At 40.3% G+C, this 22,016-nt stretch overlaps 1 protein-coding gene across 3 annotated transcripts in view; it reads left to right on the plus strand.

Annotated features, from left to right (window-relative positions):
• Positions 1 to 3,543: 3,543 nt before the first annotated feature.
• Positions 3,544 to 22,016, plus strand: part of Dcdc2 (doublecortin domain containing 2) — a 135,093-nt gene continuing 116,620 nt past the window's right edge. For 2 of the 3 annotated variants that reach the window (XM_090356308.1, XM_090356310.1), the window contains exons 1-3: positions 3,544 to 3,962; positions 4,666 to 5,051; positions 8,815 to 8,869. In XM_090356308.1, coding sequence (XP_090212434.1) covers positions 4,759 to 5,051; positions 8,815 to 8,869 — 348 coding nt within the window. In that variant the 5' untranslated portion in view covers positions 3,544 to 3,962; positions 4,666 to 4,758. The remainder of the gene's footprint in view (positions 3,963 to 4,665; positions 5,052 to 8,814; positions 8,870 to 22,016) is intronic. The other variant, XM_090356309.1, reaches the window with a different exon arrangement.

Consider the following 22,016-nt stretch of genomic DNA (forward strand, 5'->3'; position numbering starts at 1 on the left):
TGCTGAGGCTCAAGTGGTAGAGCTCTAGCCTTGAGAAAGTCCAAGGACAGTGCTCAGGCCCTGAGCTCAAGCCCAGGACTGGCAAAAAAAAAAAAAAAAGAGTTCTAGTTTTTTTAAATCAAACTTTTCTGAGGTTTAAAAGGAGAGTGAGTCAGGTACTGGTGGTTATGCCTGTATTCCTCCTTGCTCAGAAGATTGGGATCTGGGGATTATGATATTATGAAGCCAGCCTGGGCAGGAAAGTCTTATGAGGGTTTTTTTTTTTTTTTTTTTTTTTTTTTTTTTTGCCAGTCCTGGGCTTGAGCTCAGGGCCTGAGCACTGTCCTTGGACTTTCTCAAGGCTAGAGCTCTACCACTTGAGCCTCAGCACCACTTCCGGCTTTTTTCTATGTATGTGGTACCGAGGAATCGAACCCAGGTCTTTGTGCATGCTAGGCAAGCACTTTAACCACTAGGCCAAACTCCCGGCCCGAGTTGTTTTTTTTTTTTTTATCACTAATTAACTACCAAAAAATCAAAAGCTGGAAGTAGAGCTGTGGCTGAAGTGGTAGAGTGCTAGCCTTGAGCAAAAAAACACCTCAGGGACAGTGCCCAGGCCCTGAGTTCATGCTCTCAGACTGTCCAAAATAAAGACAATGATCCAGAATATTTATTTCACCATATTTTTTGGGAATGGTGGTTTACCAACATTTTCTTTAAAGGATCAAGAATGGCAGAAACCATATGTAAACACATAGGCCTTACAGCAAGGACATCGCACTGGCTGCATTTGTCCTCAAGGTACATTCTTTGTCTTTCCTGACTGCACCATTTTTCACTCTGTGGTGAGCTGTATTATTTATTCGTCTGATAAACAATTAACTAAATACTTTTACTATTATACAAAGTGCTGAGAGAGCCTGGCAGAACAATATTTTCTACAGCACAGAGAAGATAAAAGCTCTCTGTGTGCATTCTCTCAGCTTTCCTTAACCCTGCCTCTAAACTTGCCCTTTCAATGCTTGGCTTGGAAATAACACTCCAGGGAACTACAAAGCTTTTTGCTGATGTTATGTTTCTCAACATGACACTGAAGGAGGGTTTTTTTTTTTTAAATCAGAGAAAAGAAATAGTAACTTAGAGAAATGTCATATTTGGTTCATGTAGAATTTAAAGAATAAATAGCTGCAGTATATTTAGGATTTCATGGGTTCCTTCAGAAATTTATGACTTTATGTAAAACAGGTTCCGTGTTTCTTGTTTTAGGAGATTGTGGTGACTTGGTCACAATTAAATGGAACTAAATAGTAGCAAATGACTTTTAAAATTATTCTTAACACCTTAGTTATAGGCTTTATAGAATAAGCACTCCATACTAAGCTTTAAGCCAATGTAAGCACAAGAATGGGAAGAGCATGTAAGGCAGGTTCCCCAAGAAGAATCTGCATGAGTTGGTTGTAAGGATGGTTCTCACAACTGCTGTTAATCCTTGTTCATTTAGTTAGTAGTGCTTGGGATCAAACTCAATTCCTTGTGTGTGCTGCAGAATTGTTCTGCCACTGAGCTACACACCCTAGCCTATTAGGAACTTTGAAGCTAGCTGACTGGATTAGGCAACCCCATGTATGGCTATAAAGACTCTAGGCATTACCAAATCCAACGGAGAAAATATAAAAAGAAGCATTCAAAGCCTATCAGGAAGTAATTATTGTTAGATATGGTATGTCCAAGGTATTGGGTCTCAAGACACCAAAGTTCTTGATGTTTCAGAGACCAAGATGTGAAAACCAATAACATAGGTAATAAGATGCTTTAACAGAAGAGTAGCAGCATAAAATCTACAATTCCACTCTATTACCTTGAGAGAAAAATCATACCTCTGGACTGGGGCTGAACTCTGGAGTGGAACACTTGCTTAGCATGTATGAGGTCTTATGTTCAATACCCAGCACCAGAAAAAATGAAAACAAAAATCAAAACCACCTCCTCAAACTTCTCTTACACTTAGAGAGCTTATCATCCTGTCTAGCATTTCCTTTGCCTATAGCTGGGTAACTTCTATCCAAAGCAACTTGTTTTAGAGTCTCATCAGTTGTCAAGTACCTTTTTACTTTTTAGAGGAGCATTTTACAGTTCTTTCCCCTTTTCAAATGATATTTCCCAATTATATATCATCAATGAAATATTTATTTGGTACCAACTATGTGCCAGGCCATGTTAGGAACTGGTAAGATGTCGATGAATAAAATACACACAAATGTTTCCCTTAGGGAAATTATACATATCACATATAATTACACAAAGATGAAACATATAATTAACTATACAAGGGTTTATAATATATCATTATCACTAGATGTATAATTACAATTGATAAAACCTATAAGATAGATAATACATGAAAAGCTTATCCTGATCAGGGGAATGGTATAGAGTAGGTTCCTTGAAATTCTTAATTTTGAACCAGGGGCCACACATTTTTATTTTGTGCTGGGCTTTTAGGCTGTTAGAGACATTGGTGTCCTCAAAGCAGGCCTGCTTTCTTCACAGCTGTTTTCTTCTTCCACTCTCAACTCTTAAATGCCCTCATCCAGCTCACAGAAGTTCCCTTTTACATTCTCTCTCTATCATTTTCTTCGACTTGATCTTCTTGTGAAAGCTAGGTAACGCTGAAGACGTCAATGCATTCCACAACTTTAATAAAATTATTTCAGAGTGCAGTGTCTCCCACAATCACATTTCCCCTTATGGGGGCTGCTGGAAGAAGGCAGAATTGGGTTAAAGGCTGGTTTGTTTGACATCAGGTAAATTTCTTTGGTTTCTCTGCAGGGCAGTTTCTCCACCTGAGAAAAGTATAGTACATTTACTAATAAAGATGACTGTGAATGTTAAATTAGGCAAAGTAATTAAACAAGTAAGAAGTAAAGTGACTACACAAGCCTGGTAGATAGTTTTGTGTGTGTTCCATTAATGGTAGTTACTATTTTTGCTTCCATCTGATGAGTTAGAAACAGTTGTACAATTTGGACATTGACAATCCTAGAGCTAGTAAGGGAACATGGTCAAAGATCTGTAAAATGTTTAATAGTCTCAAAAAAAAAAACTCTCCTCCCGTATGCAATTCTCTTCATTGATTTTTGTCAGGTGTGGGGCTTGAACTCAGGGTCTGGGGCTCTTTTTCCTGATCTCTTTATGCTCAAGACTAGAGCTCTACCACTTTGAGCCACAACTCTACTTCTGGCTTTCGAACCCGATCCTCATTCTCAGCCTCCTGAGTAGCTAAGATTATAGGGCATGAGCCACCAGCGCCTGGCTGTTCTGATAATGTACACAAGCATGGCTGTGAGTTCTCAGGCACAGTGCAACTTTCCTATCCTTCCTGCAAAGACCCTCCCGCAAGAGGATCCCCCGCTGGGAGACGCTCCAGCTACCACAGGATGTCACCTTTCCAGCCTGGGCACGCAGCTCCTGGCACGGCGCCTGGCACACAGTAGGCATCCCTTTATTGAGTGGCTGCATGATAATGCCACTCGGGCTTCTGCTTCATCCCTCCCAAGCCCCTCTCACTCCTTGTGCACCTCTTGTCTGAGGCCGCCAGGAAAGCCCGAGGTAGCTGGGCAGATAGATCCCAGGCCTACTTCATGGACTTGGCTCTCTGCGCGCGCGTGGCTGCTGTAGCTATGGAAACGGCGAGGTGGGAGGGGGGAAGGAAAAAAAAAAACAACAACAACAACCAACAACCACTCTTCCCCCAACGGGGTTGAGTAAGGCCCGCAGAGGTAACGGCGGCTGGCAGGAACAGCTCTCTCGCGACGCGCAAGGTCGGCCATTGTCGTGGAGTTTAAGCCAGGCCAACCCCAGCACGGGCCCCGCACCCCCTCCACCATCACCCTTCCCCTACAGTGCGCCCCCGCCCCGCCCGGGCCGCGCCGAGACGCCCCTTCCCCGCCAGCCCTTCGGGGGAGGGCAGACGTCGTCGGCAGGTAGGTGCCTCTCGGGTGGCGCGGCCGACTCTCCCCACCTTCCGCCCCCATTCCCTCCCCCGGGCTCCAGAGATGCCCACCTGACCCCTCGCCAGCGGGCTGCGCTGCCACTGGGGACGACCCAGGGTCCCGGACTGGTAATCAATCAATCAATCAATCAATAAAAATCTAGGTAACTTCACCTAGGATCTTAAGTCCCGTATTTGGGGAGGGGGTCGGGCGGGACGTGTGGGGGGGGGGAACGGAAGGAGGGGAAGCTTGAGAAGCAAGAACAGCCCAGCTATTGGAAGTGACCCAGATAGAGGGCTCCAAAAAATGAGTTTCGTCATGTTTACCTTGTGTGTGAGAAGCTGTGTGCGAGTGTGAGCTCGCACGTGTGCCCGCCCCACCCCCTTCCCCGTCCTCGCCCCTCTGCGGGGGTTCACAGTCCCCTCCCCCAACCACCCCGGCCCCCGCCGCGCGCCCACGGCTCCCGTGCTGGGCCGCAGGTGAAACGGGCGCGCGGCGCTCCCGGCGGCGAGCGCTGATTGGCTGCGCGTCGCCCCGGCGGGCCTAGAACTTGAACTTGAACTTGAGTGGCGCAGCTCCGGGGTGGGTGGGGGTGTGTGTGTGTTCAGCGAGCGTCTGGGCCTGGTGGACGCGGTCCTTCGTGGGGTCTGACCGTTCTCTCCCCCTCCACCCCCACCCTTCATTGTTTTTTCAGGAGGTGATTTTGTTGTTGTTTTCACGCTGTGAGTACCTCCAAGGCTACCCGGGACAGCGGAGGTGCCAGCTGCGGTGTCGCCCCGCGGGGAAGATGAGCGGCACCAGTGCCCGGTCCAGCCATTTGTCTCAGCCCGTGGTGAAGAGCGTGCTGGTGTACCGTAACGGGGACCCTTTCTTTGCGGGGCGTCGAGTTGTCATCCATGAGAAGAAGGTATCCAGCTTTGATGTCTTTCTGAAGGAGGTGACCGGTGGTGTCCAAGCACCCTTCGGGGCCGTCAGGAATATTTACACCCCGCGGACTGGTCACCGCATTCGGAAGCTGGATCAGATCGAGAGTGGGGGTAACTACGTGGCTGGAGGCCAGGAAGCCTTCAAGAAGCTCAAGTGAGTCCTTTTGCTGGGGTGCGGATGGGAACGACTCCCCACCCCTCGGCCGGCTCATCCGCATCTGGGTGGGTCAAGGCTTGGGGTTCCCCCTCACTCCCCGCTTGCTGCTGTGGCGTTCCCCAAAATTCTAGTTGTGATTGGGGAATAGAGGTTGAAATGCACTGGAGAAGGGATTTTGCTTGAGGAGCAGTAGATAAACAGGTGTGAAAAAAAAAGGATAGTAACAGATTAAGAAAAATTAATCCTAGCAAAAGTGAGTGATCAAATGGATGCTTTCACATTTCCTTTCCCGCCCCCCCCCCCCCACTTCTCCCGCTTGGAGCCGATCTGTTCAGTTTCAGTGATTTCTTAAAATATATTTGCACGTCTGTCCCCTGCAACCTGATGGTTAGAATTTCAAAGATGGGGTTCACTTTGCTCGGTTCCTAACTCTGAGACTCACTCACCTTGCACTAGAAAATGGTGTTTAGGGGTTGGGAAAGGAACCAAAATGAACAAGATACTGACTAATCTAACAGGCGCGAGAGAGACTACTCTGCTGTGATCTAAAATGTAAAGAGATCCGTTTTGTTAGAAAAGTAGTTAAGAGTTGGTGGGGGCAGGCATTGTGGGACAGGTAGAAATTTACATCCCATTAGGTTTCTTGGATTTTGTTTTTTGAAACAACTTTGCTAAGCTATAGCTTAAATAACAAATTCTACCCATTTCAGCGTTTATCCATATAGTTACAGTTGTGCAGTCATCACCACAAACTAGTTGAAAACATTTTTATCTTCCACCCCAAGAAACCTTGATCTCCAGATTTTCCCTTTCTCCTATCTTCTACTAATCACTCATCTACTTTCTGTTGGTATGGATTTGTCTTTCTGGACAGTTCATGTAAATGGAATTATGCAATAGTATACTATCATGCAATAGTATTTTGCCTGTCTTGTTTTCTTACCATAATGCTGTTAAGATTCATCCATGCTGTGGCATATGTAGCATGTGCCAATATGGCATTTAAAAAAAATTACTGAATAACATGTCAGATGATATGGACCCAACACACTTGCTTATCCATTAAGTAGTTGATAAATACTGGAATTGTTTCACTTTTTGGTTACCATGAATAATGTTTGTATGAACATTAGTTTACATTTTTCATTTCTCCTGGGTATGTATCCAGAAAAAGGTGAAAGTTCTGGAATATATGATAATTCTATAGTCTGTAGTATTTAAATAGACTCTTTTTTTAAGAAAAAAAAACTAATCTTGGAATCAAAGATAGCAAAAAAAGTAAAAACAATCCATGCTTGTGAATTTTTCTAACTATATAGCAACTTTCCCAAATATTGTCAGTTTCTCTAAAATCATCTCTTCTCGTATAAGCTTATTTAAGTTGAATTTAATGTGCACTGCACTGAATTCTTTCTATAAAGACAAGGGATGCATTTGACTTGATTTTCTCCCATCTCTGAAGTGATCTACTTTCATAGAAAATTGTTAAACGAAATTGTAGGTGAAAAGAAACATAGAGCTTCAAACGAGAGGCTTGAGGTGTGGCTACCTGTTTATCATTGAAGATCTTCGATAACTCACTGGGCTTATCAGTTTCTTAAGAAAGAAAAGGGATACAACCGTTTCTACTTCACAGGGCTCTTGTAAAAGTAAATATTCTTGATGTGAACGTGGTTTATAAACACCAAAATGTTGTAGCAATGTAAGGCATCTGTATGTCCAGTTCTTTGCATTCTATATTTTTATTAAACAATTTCCACATCGAGCAATTTAATGGGAATGCAAATCTAATTCAGAATCTGAATTAGAAAATACAATTGAAAAAAATGTAAGCTTGCTCCTATAATCCATGTTCTGTTTTGTTTATGTGGCATCACAACTCATAAAATAAAATGATATAGCTCTAATCCCAGCCAAATAGGAAGAATACTTCAAAGTACCATTTTATGTGCATAAAGGACTTGGGTGATTATTTTTGCTTTTAACACACACACACACACACACACACACACACACACACACACACCCCAACTGAGTTTAAAATAACAGTGTTCATGTTTGGTTTTTCCATGCTGGTTAGATTTAAAAAAATCTATTCAAATAGCAGCATTGATGATTATAGTAACAGAGGCCAAGAAGATTTTTACTGCTGAGTGTATTTGAATCCTAGTACTATAAGTTTGTGTAACATATGAAGAAAGTAGCAGAGAAAAGAGAGTCTGAAAGATGTGGATAATTTTTAGTCTTTCACTTAGACCCTAAATGGGTAGGTGAGCAATCCATTTCTCAAATGGAAATGATTAAGTGTTTGCAGAATTTTCTTTTGCTTAGACTTTGTTAATATTTTTTCAAATCACATTGAAACTTCAAGTTGGTAGCGATTTTTTGGTAGCGATTGCTAGAGACTATTATCTCCAGACTTTCCCTGTGCTTTGTACTTCATTAATTCCATGGCTCTGAGATCACTTTTTTTTATATGACAGTGTATTTTGGAATTCTGCTAGAAATACTTCTTGCAAATTCACAAAAGGTCCATTATTCCAGTGACAGAGAGAGTGTTTGCATTGTATTACGTAACTGCTGTTTATTCAAAGGAAATAAATATATTTTCCAGAGGTATCAGTTAACTAAAGTATTTTTTTCAAAAAGGCAAATAACATCAGCCACAGTAAAATTATTACAATAGCAAAGTTAATTCCAATATAAACTGTTCTGGGAAACTAGGTAGGTCGTGCTTATGCAGGCACTAAGATGAACAGTAGTTAATATTTGTTATAAATAGTGCTAGTATATTAAGACTTTCCAGAACTTATTCACTCACTTGTTTTTAAGCTAAACTAATTTCTAAACTATCCCATGTGACTGACCTTTTCTGTCTAGTGTAGTGCTCACATTGGGAAAATGATACCCCATTATTTCCTATTTGTTACTTTAACATCTACTTTCAGTATTCTCATTCGTCCATCTGCTAAACTTCTTTACAGATTGCATTTTTAATCAAGCTCATAGAGCAAAGAGAAATATGCCAGGCGCTGGTGTCTCATGCCCGTAAGCATAGCTACTCAGGATGCTGATATCTGAGGACAATGATTTAAAGCCAGCCCAGGCAGGAAAGTTTGTGAGACTCTTTTGTCCAATTAACTAGCAAAATCAGAAGTGAAGGTGTGGGTCAAATGGTAGAGTACAAGCCTTGAGTGAAATAGCCACAGGAGGATATAAGCGCTAATGAAGGAACACTAATAAATAAGAAATAGATATATGCTTGCTTTCTTTCTTTTATTTTATGGGTCATGGGGCTTGAACTTGACCTGGGTGCTGTCCCTGAACTCTTCTGCTCGCCAAGCCCCACTTCCTATTTTCTAGAGGTTAATTGGAGATAAGAGTCTCAGATCCTTTTGTGCCCAGGCTGGCTTTAAACCTTGATCCTCAGATCTCAGCCTCCTGAGCTAGGATTACAGGCGTGAGCCACTGCGCCTGGCTGGACATATACTTTCTATAGTTAGTAGTTAACTGTTAAGATTACCTTCTAGAAGTGTGCATTTCTAAAATTTCAGTCCCTTGAAATTTACGGTAGACATGTCTAGATGCTGAATTAAAGCAGTTCTTTATACTCAAGTAACATTGATGTTTGCATTAGGTCTATATATTTCCTATGACTTGGTTTAGTTTTTCATCATATTTGCATGATAAAAAGTTTGCATAACTGGCTTAAAATCTGTAAGAGCAACCTCACTATTTTTTTTAATTTTCTTCCCTCCAGTTACCTGGACATAGGAGATATCAAGAAAAGACCTATTGAAGTTATAAATACAGAGGTAATATGAATTCTATTTTGAAAGCTCAAATAAAGAAAAATGCCTCTATTTCTTATGATGTGTCTCAGAAGCTTAGATGGCATTCTGATGATAAGATAAGTGTTCTCAAATGCATATAAACGGGATATATGCATTTATATGTTTTTTATTAAAGATTTATTAACATTGATTTTTACATCATATTTCAAATGATGTGTTTAACAAACAAGTATTTAAGAAGGGAATCTCTATATACAATCACTGGCACTTAGACTTTAGAACATAATTAAAATTAAGCTGAGGGTTTGTACATCATAGATACATATTTATATAATAACACATGTCTATAGTGTCGTAAATTTTTATGTCTATGTAGTTGTGTTTATATTTCCAATACCATGTCCATAGCGCCTTTATGTGTTTTAAGGAAAAGATTGAGGTTTTTTTGGGTAGTTGTAGAAATTAAGAGATAGAGTGGGTATTCTAAGACATGCAGGATTAAAATGGCACATATTCTAGTTTTGCTTGTTTTCTAGCTGCATGTCCTCCGACTAAATCCAGAGACAATGTTCCCTGTCAAGGATAGGAAGAAGGTATGCACTGTTAGATAGATCTTTACACAAAACTCCATCCTTTATTCTAACTTGCTTTTGGCAGCTCAGTGTTTGAGACAACCAGGTTCACTAGTGACTGCTCCAGAGGATTTCAAAAGAAACAACTAAATGTTACCACATCAGGAAAGCACCTAACTTGTGTTCAAATTCATTTGAGCGGACCAGGAGTTTGGAGTGCTTGCTTAGCATGCATGAAGTCCAGGTTTGATATCTCAATACCACATACATAGAAAAATCTGGACATGCTGCTGTGGCTCAAGTGGTAGAGCTCTAGCCTTGAGAAAGCCCAAGGACAGTGTCTAGGCTCTTGAGTTCAACCCCAGGACTGGCAACAAATAAAATCATTTGAGCATAGTCAGTAAATGATGTGTGAAGCTAGGAAGTAAGTCTTTGGTTTGTAGAACCAAATGAATTAAAAACCAATAACAGCCTTCAATGTCTCAGTGAGACAGTGAAAGTATCAACTAGATCCTGATGAGGCTTTGTTGTTTCTCTTAAGCAGGCCCTTCCATTTATTTGGGAGTTCTGCCGTGCACGTCTCCCGTCTCTTTCCTTTAGGCCTGTATACACAAGCCAGTTGTATACAGCTCTGGTTTGTGAACACACATCTCATATGAGTAAAACCCATCCCTTACCTCCAAGAGAAAAGTGCTTTTCTCAGTTATAGTCTTGAGTCCTCCAGAGAGTCTCCTTACCTCTCACCATTTCCTCTCACATTCGGAGTGACACCAAACTAGGTCCTTCTAGAGAAAAACCCAAACAGTCACATAGGAAACCAATTCTAATTGTGCAACACTTTGCCATTTTGTGTTTTCATTATATGTCAAATTGATTTTCCATGAAAATGATAGACTTTATAGCTTAGAGGAGAGAGTGGTGTTATTATTTTCCCCAGGATGTTCATACATTACAATTAAAGAATGATCAGTAGTTAATATCTGTAGCAAGTAAAAAGTAAAGGACAAATTGGTGAATTAGTTCTAGAAATGGTTCAGTTCAAAGAGTCAACATCAGTTAGAAGCAGGCCATCCTGCATGGAGGTGGTGACAGAACCTGAATGTCTATAATAGAAGTAATGATGTAGGAATTCCCAAATAAGGTAGTACAATGTATTTTCTCTGGGTTCCAGTATCTTTGGTGAAGACATTGGGCCTAGTGAAGTATAACAGGCATACAATGAGTTGGTTGAAAATATTTCTTAAGAGATAGCTTCACCAGCATTCATAAAGACTAGATAATATAACTTGCGAACTGCTCTTCTGTTTTGAGTAGTCCTATATCTTCTCTTTACTTTGGACTAATGAATGAACATACACGGATTCTGATTCATGAAGGCCCATCTCACATGTGAAGAACTTACTCCTTATCTCCCATTAGAATACTGTATGTCTTCTACATTATTTCTCACTGGCAAGTCCCTTTAGCTTTTCCTTCCTTCTGCTCTGTTGTAGCTCACGATTTTTTTGTTTTGTATTTTTTTCTTGTTTTTTTTTTTTTTTTTCTTCTCAGTCCTACACAGAGCCAGTGGGGATGAAAAGAAGCTATCTGAAATGCAAAGAAGACGGGCAGAGATGAAAAGACACTGCCTGACCATGCTCAGCAGTCGTCTTCCAATCCCCAGACCTGATTCTTCACTTGTCTCCTCCCCACCTTGTCTCCCAGGCTAGTCAGATGTTTAAATTCATTTCTCTTAGGTTTTATATCCCAAGACCCTTCTCCCCAAAGTCCACACTGTGGCCTTCACTCTGCTTTGAACAAAATGAACCCATTCTTTCATTGCTAGAAATGGAGTTTTGGGGTTCTTGGACTCCCAAGGGAAACTTCAAAATAATTTCTCCATAGAAATATCACTTTGACTGTTGATTATGCAGAATTATTACAATAATCCCACTACATCTGTGATTTAATAAATCTACCCACACCAGAATATAAGATTTTATTTTCCTAATTATTCCCAGTAGATTTTTTTTTGAACTGCAGAAAGTCATTTGTATTTCTGTGAGAGTTTGCAAAAGGCATGGTTTTGAGTCCTATCTACCATGGCTTAGAAATCTCCAATATGTACTGGGAATTAGCATTTCTTACCTCCTCCAGGAGCTCCTTCATCCAAGTTCATGGTAAAGTCAGGTTGTTTTTAGATAATAATTTAAACAGAACGGTACCTGCTTTCTAACAGTAGGTCATAGTAACTGGAATGTATTTGTCATCTTGACATTCAAAGGTGTTCTGTGATTTGTGTCACTGCTTTTCTGTTCCATGGGCCTTATCTTTGAGGGGGGCATTGGAGGGACATCTAGGGCTATTCCTCTTTCTCTGTGGCAGAACTGGATCTCTTCCACTATCTGAGAGAAGCACACAATGCTAATTGGCCTGCACTTTGGACAGCAGGAGGAACTGGGGAGGAAAGAAGAAAAGAGGGAGAGGGAGACAGAAAGGGAGAGTCCAGTTCCAGACTTGATTCTGTGCTTCCATATTTGATACCATACCCATTCTTCCTTCCTTACCTTATACAATCTGAGGGAGACACTGCCCTCATGTAGTGGAGGCTTCAGACTCTACACATGCAAATTCCTTCTTCAAGTAGCACCATGGCTCACTCTCTCTCAGTTTAATTGCATGTGACCTTCTCCTTTTCCTCTTATTTTTCTATCATATCTGCTTCGCTTGCCACATGACCGAATACCTATACCATACAGTGCAGAGGGCCGAGTGAGCAAAAATGAATGTGGTATACACAATCCTTTTCTTCCCTGAAGGGTTTGCTGTTCTTTCTAAGGGATACTAACCATCTTTAATACCACATAAGTGATTCAATTTTGTGGTACCAGGAGGCTCATCACTGAAGAGACACTAAATGGACAGACAGCCTTACTTGTTTCTCTTCCTCTGTGACCCTAATAGGGGTGATAGAGACAGGAAGACCTGGACCTCTTCTAGTAACTAACCCACAAGAAGCACATGGCATTATTTGGTATGTAAATGATAACTGTCTTAGAGAGGCTTAGGGAAGAGAAGATGGGACTATAGTAGATATAGTACAACCTGTGTGGAATGGTTAAGTATAACAGAAGTTACAGATTTTGGCCTGTGTCTCTAGGATTAAGATTTTGAAAAGGTTGTTGTCTATAATTTGAGACTCACAGCTGTGAAAGACTCAACGCTTGGGTTTGGCAGAAAGAGCACCAATAACCCTGGAAGGGGAAGAGAGCAAAGCATCCTTTCTCTGAGTCAAACCTGGAAGATAGATAGCTACACCCTAACTGTACTGCAAAGTTGGCAGCTATGCTGTTGATTCCTCCATCCTCCAGCTTCCGAGCTTCTGATGCCAAAGCGTAGATTAGTTTTAAGAACTGTCAATTCTCTTAGAGTTTGCATCTGTTTAGTTTCTTCTCATCCCAGGGAGAACATAATTTCATTGATGTCCACACAAATACCCCCCCCCCATGCCAGTCTCTATGTATTGAAATTTATCAGTGGTTTGTAGAAATAGCTTTGGTTTTAACAACTCAGAACTTGGAATTTGACTTCCTTTTCTTAAAAAAAAACATTGTTACCGTTATTACTATTATTATATGTTTTTGGTCAGTCATGGAGCTTGAATTCAGGGACTGGACACTATCTCTGAGTTTTTTTGCTGAAGATTAGTAGAGCCACAGCTCTACTTCTGGTTTTTGGATTGTTAATTGCAGACAAGAATCTCAAGGACTTTCTTGTCCAGGGTTAGATTTGAACTGTGATCTTCAGATCTCAGCCTTTTGAGCAGCTAGGATTACAGGTGTGAGGCACCAGTACCTGGCATGAAAAATTCCTTATTCTTTTTTCCTTTTTTTTTCCCTCCCCTTTGGGTCGTGGGGCTTGAACTGTGGGCCTGGGCATTGTCCCTGAGCTCTTCAGTTCAAGGCTAGTGCTCTACCATGTCAAGCCACAGTGCCACTGCCAGTTTACTGATGGTTAATTGGAAATAAGAGTCTCATGGATTTTAGTGCCCGGGCTGGCTTTGAACTGTAATCCTCAGATCTCAGCCTCCTGAGCAGCTAGAATTATAGGAGTTAGCCACAGGCACCGACAAATTCCTTATTCTTTTTTCTTTTCTTTTTTTTTTTTTTTGTGGGGCTTGGGGCTTGAACTCTGGGCCTGGGCATTGTCCCTGAACTCTCCAGCTCAAGACTACTGCCCTACCCCTGGAGCCACAGCCCTACTTCCCTTTCTCCAGAGGTTAATTGGAGATAAGGGTCTTTCAGACTTTAGTGCCCCTGCTGGCTTTGAACCTTGATCCTCAGATCTCAGCCTCCTGAGTATCTAGGATTATAGGCATGAGCCACCACGCCTGGTTCCTTATTCTTTATCCAATTCAGACTCAAGGCTGAGATCTGAGGATCCCAGTTTAAAAGAAGTCCAGGCAGGAAAGTTTGTGAAACTCTTATATCTTCAATTAACCACCAAAAATTTGTAAGTAGAGTTGTGACTCAAGTGATAGAATGCAAAAGCTAAGGAGTTTAAGCTGTAATATGGGCAGAATTTTTTTTCACCTTCCTCACATTAGTATTTTTAGAAGATCAAAGGTCTGAGGCTTTCTCTTCTCTTATCTCTTTTCCCTTAATCTGCTGGCAGAAGTAATTGGTCATGACTGAAAGGACAAGCAAAAGAAAGCCGGGCACAATGGCTCATGCCTGTAATCCTAGCTACTCAGGAAGCTGAGATCTGAGAATCAAGGTTGAAAGCCAGCCAGACACAAAAGGACCTGATACTTTTATCTCCAATTAACCTATAGAAAATGGGAAATGGGGCTTGGCTCAAGGGTAGGGTGGTAGCCTTGAGCTGAAGTGTTCAGGGACAGCGTCCAGGCTGAGTACAAGCCCCATGACTCACAAAAAATAAAATAAAATAAAAATGGACAAGCAAAAGAAAGTAGATCAGGCTCACATATAATTTGGAGAAGTGCTGTCTTAGAAAGAAATCTGAAAATTAAAATCTGAAGTCCAGACTATGATAAAATCCTTCCCAAGGAATGGAATTTGCTTGTTGGATTAGCCATCTGATTGAATCCTCTCAAATATGTCAACTTCGCTTTGGATTTTTAAAACTTGTATTTGAGTCATTGTGCAAACGAGTTAGCCATTCAACAAATCAGTTTATGAATACCACGTATCTTGATCAGTATTACCCCTTGCACTGTTTGTATTTTCCTTAGGGGGATTTGGATACGCTTTGTTTCTTTCTAATAGGTTAGAGGACCATGGGGAGGAGAAGAGAAAGGAAGAAAGTGCTTACAACCATAAAACTGCCTTGTCTGAAAAGTTTGTGGGAAACTGGGTTGTCCTTTTAGGTTGTTCACTCAGTTGAATGGCCTCTGACATTACATACCAGCATTCAGACTTCACGTTTCAGTTTAATCATTGTGCATGATCGCTAATGAAACATACTATAAAGCTTGCTACTTAAAGTGCTTAGTCTGGGAATGGGATTCTAGACATTAAACTGAGCATAATCATTAACTACCCCGTGGGATCTGGTGGTTTAACTTAGTTATCTATCTTCAGCCTGAGAATTCTCCTCTTCCTCCTCTTCCTCCTCCTCCTTTCTCCACCGCCTCCTTCTTCAGAACAGCTGACTACATTTTATTTTTCTATCATACAGAATTGTTTTAACTTTCTATTTTATTTTTTTTTGCTGTTGAGCTATATGTGTGTCTGTATGTTAGTAATCAAGACAGATTTATGTCAACTTGTAAAATACATGCCTAATGAAAAAATGAACACTAATATCCCATATCATTTATGACCAAAAAGCTAAAAAATAAATGATTTTAGTTTGTTCATTAATGCATACCCTGGTATTTGTTACAAATATCTTCTATCTTCTCTGACATTAAGACCTAATTTTAGGAAATTTATTATTGGTGAATTTGGCAGGCATGCTAATTGATTGATGATGATGATGATGATGATGATGATGATGACGACACAATGATGACAATAATCATGACCAGCAATGAGATGTTCTAAGAATAAGAATAATTATCCATCTTTTGAGGAAACATAGAAAAGTACTTATTAAATAGTGAAATTACTGTCTATTTTAAACTACTATATATTTGTCTTTTTGTGCCTGGTTTATTTCCTTTTGCATAGGGTCTTCTATGCTTATTCATGTTTGTTGCAAATAGTATGCTTTCTGTCTATATGTGTGTGTTTCTAGGGATGGAGTCCAGGACCTTGCACATCAGAAACAATTACTCTGCCACTGAGTTACAAAATCTTAACTCTAAAAATTTGATATCCAAAACAACCAGTAAAAAGTAAATTTAGAGATGTGGCTCAAATGGAGAGTACCAAACAACAAAGCCCTGAGTTAAAAAGAAATATCTAGTACTGAAAATAAAAAAAGGAGCATCAAATAATGGCGACCAGGGGATAGAGTGGTACAGGGAACGGACGATGTTGACCCCGGCCAAATCCAACTTGACGTGCAGTTCTGCTTGTGCCATTTTCCATTTTTCTCAGCCATGTTCATCAGAAGCTTCTCTGAATGCCAGGGGATAGGCTAGGTTCTGGGCAAACGATTATTATGTGCTATCAGACATGAAGTAATCGTGGTAGACGGGAAGAGATTTTTGGTAATTTACCTAGAAAACAATAAAATTAGAAAACAATACCAGAAAATTTTAAGTCAGTGGAAGGAGGTGATTTGTTTAGAGTCAACTCATAATTACCTGGGCTTCAGAGATTGCACAGTGTGTGGTGCTCAGGTCTCCATCGCTGTGGGTACAGAGTGGGAGAGAAGGAACTGAAGGCACAGAGTGAAGGATGAAGAATTGAGGTCAAACTGGAAGAAAATGGATTTTTGTTTTCAAATTAGAGAAAACCGCTAAAAGCTTATTGAAAGAAAGCGAGTTTTCCCCCTCCCTTTTTAAAACCCATTTTTAAGCATAAATCCACTCTTCTGCAGTGCATGTCTTAGTCACATTCTACCATAGTGGAGACAATATTGTGGGTTAGATTGTCATTAAGGACTTTGCAGAGAAAATGGGGAGGATTCTGGGCCAGGCTGCTCACATTTCACAGGGGAGGCAGGGCGAGGGAATGAAAGGCAGTGACCTAGATGGGACCTCTGGGGGGAGATTTCTCCTTTTGGGAAGAACTTCCATGTAAATAAGCAAGGGATGCTGGGATTTGTTGATGCTTCAAGTAAAAAGAAAAAAAAGCACCAAATTTTGGAGCAGTACCATAATGATAAAAGGATTTGGGGGATATTTCTATTTCGGAGTGTGGTTTTGATTTGTTGCTGCTTATCCCAGATTGACAAAGCAGCCACTCATACAGGTGTTTTTAGAATTTTTTTTTCTCCATACAATTATGTCCAGAAAAAGAAAAATCCTGGAGTGAGGAATTAAAGGAAGACAGGAAGTGAAATGCAGAAAAATATGACAAACATCAGAAGTCACCAGTGATAATCCATTAAAACTTGTCATGTAGTTTGAATTTATTTCTCTTTAATAGAGAAGAAATTTTGTGTGTGATCTTAAATGTATAATCTTTGGGGGGAAACTTTAGATGTGGAGAACTTTGTTCCAAAGATCCAGAATAAGCCAGGCACTTGATGGTTCATATATAATCCTAGCTTCTCAGAAGGCTGAGATCTGAGGATCACACTTCAAAACCAGCCCAGGAAGGAAAGTTGTGAAACTTTTATCTTCGATGAACTACTAAAAAAAAAAAAAGCCAGAGGTAGAGGTGTGACACAAGTGGTAGAGTGCCAGTCTTGAGTGATAAAGCAAAAAAGAGTGAAGCCTTGAGTTTAAGTCCCAGTACTGGTACGTTTTCATGGACATATGTCCATGTATGCATGCGTGCGCGCACACACACACACACACACACACACACACACACACACACACACACTCCAGAATAGCATAAAACAGCAGTGAGTGTATGGGCCTTTCCAGGAAAGTATGAGAATATTGTGCTTATGGGGCTAAGGCCTTGGGTTTGGAAACCAGGAGCCTGACAGTTCTAGGCCCTTGGTCCCAAATTGTCTTGTAAAAAACTGGCCATGCCTTCAGGTGTAGGTTTGTATTTGATTCAGCTTTTATGTGTCATTGTACTGGAGAAGCAATGAAAGACAATGTTTCCAAAGTAGGAGGCTACCCTCTATGCAACAATAATATCCCAGGTTTTGGTGTACTTCAACAGAGCACAAAGACAGTGTTCTAAAAAGGCAGGACAATTTATTTGCATTTACTTGATTTCATCATGGTCAATAGTGAAAATTCCCATACATCATTGTGAAAGACTCCTTTCTAAGCAGCCAGCCACATCAAACTCAGATGTCATTCCATGATTACATAGTTTGGATGTTTGTTGAAATAAGGTTGATTTTTTTTTAGTCCACCTGCTAGCTGGGGGGCAAAACTTTGAAGTGCTACGAGATTGTGGGAGAGAGACAACAAAATTGACTTGGTATGTTTGCAATGACTAATGTTTAACCTGAAACCTTTCTCTCTAGGAAATGTCTAATGGCAGTCTATGCCATCTTACGTTTCTTCTCACCCTCTCTACTAGCAAGTAAGTGTTTGTTGAGTCTCAAAGATTTATGAATCCCAGTGCACATTTTGCTGCCTCAAATGCTATAACTTATGGTGTTAAGTTTTAAAACATGTTACAGAAGTTGCATTTTTAAACATTCTTTTTAAAAATATAATTTTGTCATCATTATTAAGGTGTTATGCAGAGGGTTACCAAGTCAGGCAATGAGTACACTTTGTTTTTGGACAATATCATCCCTTCCTTTACTTTCTCCAGTTTCCCTATCCTTCTCTGATAAATTGTCTTATAGGCAGCCCATTTTGGTCTCAGATTGACTGGATAACTCAGGCTGGTTTTGAACTTGAAACACCCCTGCCTCATCCCAATAAGTGTTGGCATATCATCATGCACAGCCCAAGTCAGACCTTGAAGATTGTATTTAGTTAATGATAAAAATCCAGATCAACAGCCTGTTTTCCTAGAAGGAAGCAAATAACTTCAATATACATTTTTATTAGCTAGGGGAGCTATTACAGTTGGTTTGTTAAAAAAAAGTTGAATTTAAAATTATTTGAAATCTCAATTAAAAATATGTATGTATATTCCTCGATTTATGGTTCCTTGATTTACCACCTGGTAATCCCATCATTGAGATGAAAATGCATTTGTTATACCTAAGCATAGCTTTGCTGCATAGCCTACTGTATACTAGCAGTTATTTGCCTATGATCGTGTAGTTATTGACAATTGAAGCTTACTACCATTGGCCCAGAACAGAGTGGTCGGTGCCATATACTGCTAGGCTGGGAAAAGGTCAAAATTAAAATGTGTAGTACAAATTACATCTTGCTTTTCTAACACTGTATAGTTGCAAATCCTTATTAAGTTGAACTGTTGCCAACTGAGGACCATCTGTCTATTTTATCATGGAAAGAAAGCTTTCAGCGTATTTTTTTGAAATGTTGAGCTTGTATCTTGTGATTGCTCAATTGACTGACAATATAATCAAATAGTGTATGAAAATAGAATCAAATGGCTTTTCCTCTATTTTGTACTTCTAGTCAGATTGCCATTCGCAGTGTGGTTTTTATCTAATTTTTTTTTTTACCAATATCATTGATTAACTTTGCCTGACTCTCCTCTTTTATAGGTCAACCTAAACTTAGGCATCTAACTATAGACAATGTGATTTACTACTTGTACATAATGCAGTATAGGCAGTGCTGAGAATTTTCAGCATTTTTACTTAGTGACTTATTTATTTATGCTGCATTCTATTTCCACCTCCCCTCAAACCCCCAATCTATTAGTTTAATGTATAATCATGATCAAATTGTATTTCTCCACCTGTTTAAGAATCACCTACTTTTATGTCCTCAAGTTAGTGGCCTTCTGTACTCCAAACTTGGTGTCAAGATGACCTGTCTAATTCTTGTTATAAATGTATTCATTCATAGAAAATTAATCATGTTTACTATCTACCTATCCATTTGTGTATGTATGTGTGTGTCTATCTATTTATATGTATCTATCTATTTTTCATACCAGTACTGGGCCTGGATGCAGGACTTTATATTCTGGCTTGGCTTTCTTTCTCAAGGCTGGTACTTTGTCACTTGAATCACACCTCCACTTCTGGCTTTTCTCTCTTTCTTTTTGTTTTGTGGGTCATGGGGCCTGGGTGTTGTCCCAGAGTTCTTCAGCTCAAAGCCACTGCCTTACCCCTTGAGCCACAGAGCCACTTCCAGTTTTCCAGTGATTAATTAGAGATAAGAGTCTCATGGTCTTTAGTGCCCGTGCTTGCTCTGAACCAAGTTCTTCAGATCTCAGTTTCCTGAGTAGCTAGGATTACAGATAGATGTTTATACTTTAATCAATAACAATGTTAGTTTAGCTCATGCATCTCAGACTGTATGTAATTGCTCTGCATGTATGGACAGAATTAGAAAGTCGTGATGGAACTCAGTGTTCCATCTCCATGACCCTCAATGCACAGCAACCACTAGAGCCCAGAGCATTTTCAAAAGCTTCTTTGAAGAAGTAACATTTCTGTCGAGACCTGAATGAGTAGATGGTAGCCAGGCAGACAGGAGAGGAAGACTGATCCAGGCAGAGTAGGTCTACTAAGGAGAGAGCTTGGGCTGAGGCATGCAGAATGGAAGGGATGGAAGAATGGGGATGGAGAGGCATGGGAGACAAGGCTTGGGAAAGAAAGGAACAATTAAGCACTTTCTTAACACCACTGGAAGCTATTGAAGGGATATCAGCAAGGAATAAACAAAATGGAGGTTGGACAGCACTTGATGGGGCACTTACTGTGGTGGGGGCTGTAGAGATAATGAAAGAGTGAGAGTTGAGTGACATCTTGCAGTTGGATTGAAAGTAGGAGCAATGAAAGGAGAATATTTGGATGATTTCTGGCCTGGCCCACCAGATCAATAGGACATGCTTGGATTTTGTGAGTTCTTGAGTTTTAACTCATGTTTGCTAGAAAGCATTCCACTATTTTAGCCATGACGTCAGTCCTCATCCTTCTTTTTGCACTATTTTTTTTTTTTTGCCAGTCCTGGGCCTTGAACTCCAAGCCTAAGCATTGTCCTTGGGCTTTCTCAAGGCTGGAGCCCTACCACTTGAGCCACAGCACCATTTCCAGCTTTTATCAATATATGTGGTACTGAGGAATTGAACCTGGATCTTCGAGCATACTAAGCTACCACTTTTACCACTAGGCCAAACTCCCGGTCCTCTTAGTTGAGGACTTACTTCCTGCATTGAGTATGTGCCTGGGGTATGATCTGCCTATTTTGGGCTTCCCATCATTTCTAGGGACAGCCATGTGCCACAGAGTTCAACCCAAATGTTGGAAGAGCACTGTCTTTGGACTTTCTCAAGGCTAGAGCTCTACCACTTGAGCTTCAGCACCACTTCCAGCTTTTTTTTTTTCTATATATGTGGTACCAAGGAATCGAACCTGGGTCTTCGTGCATGCTAGGCAAGCACTTTAACCACTGGGCCAAACTCCCGGCCCTGTATGAAGTTTTGAATTGATGAGTGAGACAGTCCTGGAGAGTTACTGAGAGGAATAAAAGTCTATAAATTTATCCTATCTTGGTGGAGTGGTAGGGAGGAGAAAATACATAAGGATGACTTAAAAAAAAAGTAACCTCCTTATTTAACTGTCATTATTAGTTCTCCAAATCGTGCCTAGAGTTCTTTCAGTTGTATTCTTAATTGGCATTCATTCTGGCTTTTACTAATACTCCCTATAGAGCAAGATTATTTATGTTGAATGTTTCCAATACAGTACGTGAAATGGCTTTGGCATGTCAGTTTATAAAAAGGCTCCCACAGGAAACGGAAAATATTTTTACATGGAAATTTACCACAGAGTGTGGAGACATTAGAGACACAGACATTGAGCCAAGAACCACAGAATGCATTTCTTCTATTTTCACCAGGCTAATGTCAAAGGACCGTTTGTTTTCTGCAGCTATTCTGAATAGGTGTCTTGAGTAGCATCTACCAAGTTACCAGGTAAACAAAGGAATTAGAGAAAGCAAGTAGGCAAGAGCATAGCATACCACAGACAACTTAATTTTTTCCTCTAGGTCTGAAAGTGTAAGTGTTTTTAATATTTAGGGGCCCTTCCTTCATGTAAAATATACACAGAAACAAGAATATGCTCTTTAAATGATAGTTTTAAGAGTTAGAAAGAAAGGATTTATGTTCAGTTCCTAGCACTATGCATGAGAGATATACAGATAGTCTGCCATGTTGCTGCTAGTGTAGTAAAGGCATGAATAGCCTCAATTGAAATAAAAACAAGGACTACGGACATACCATTGGCCATTTTTAGCAGAAGCTGACTAATCAGCTGTAAAACCTTCTCTAGGTGATGGGTGATATTTATTATTACTTACACCAATCAGTATAGCACAGGTGATTGACAAGGTTGAGATAATATTATACAAATACAAACAAAAAAATAAAAATAGCACACAGCCAGCTTGTTATGTGTGGCTAGATCTC

This window comes from Megascapheus bottae, chromosome 22, assembly GCF_031878675.1.
Source record: "Megascapheus bottae isolate mThoBot1 chromosome 22, mThoBot2.hap1, whole genome shotgun sequence".
In the NCBI taxonomy this organism is placed as follows: Eukaryota; Metazoa; Chordata; class Mammalia; order Rodentia; family Geomyidae; genus Megascapheus; species Megascapheus bottae.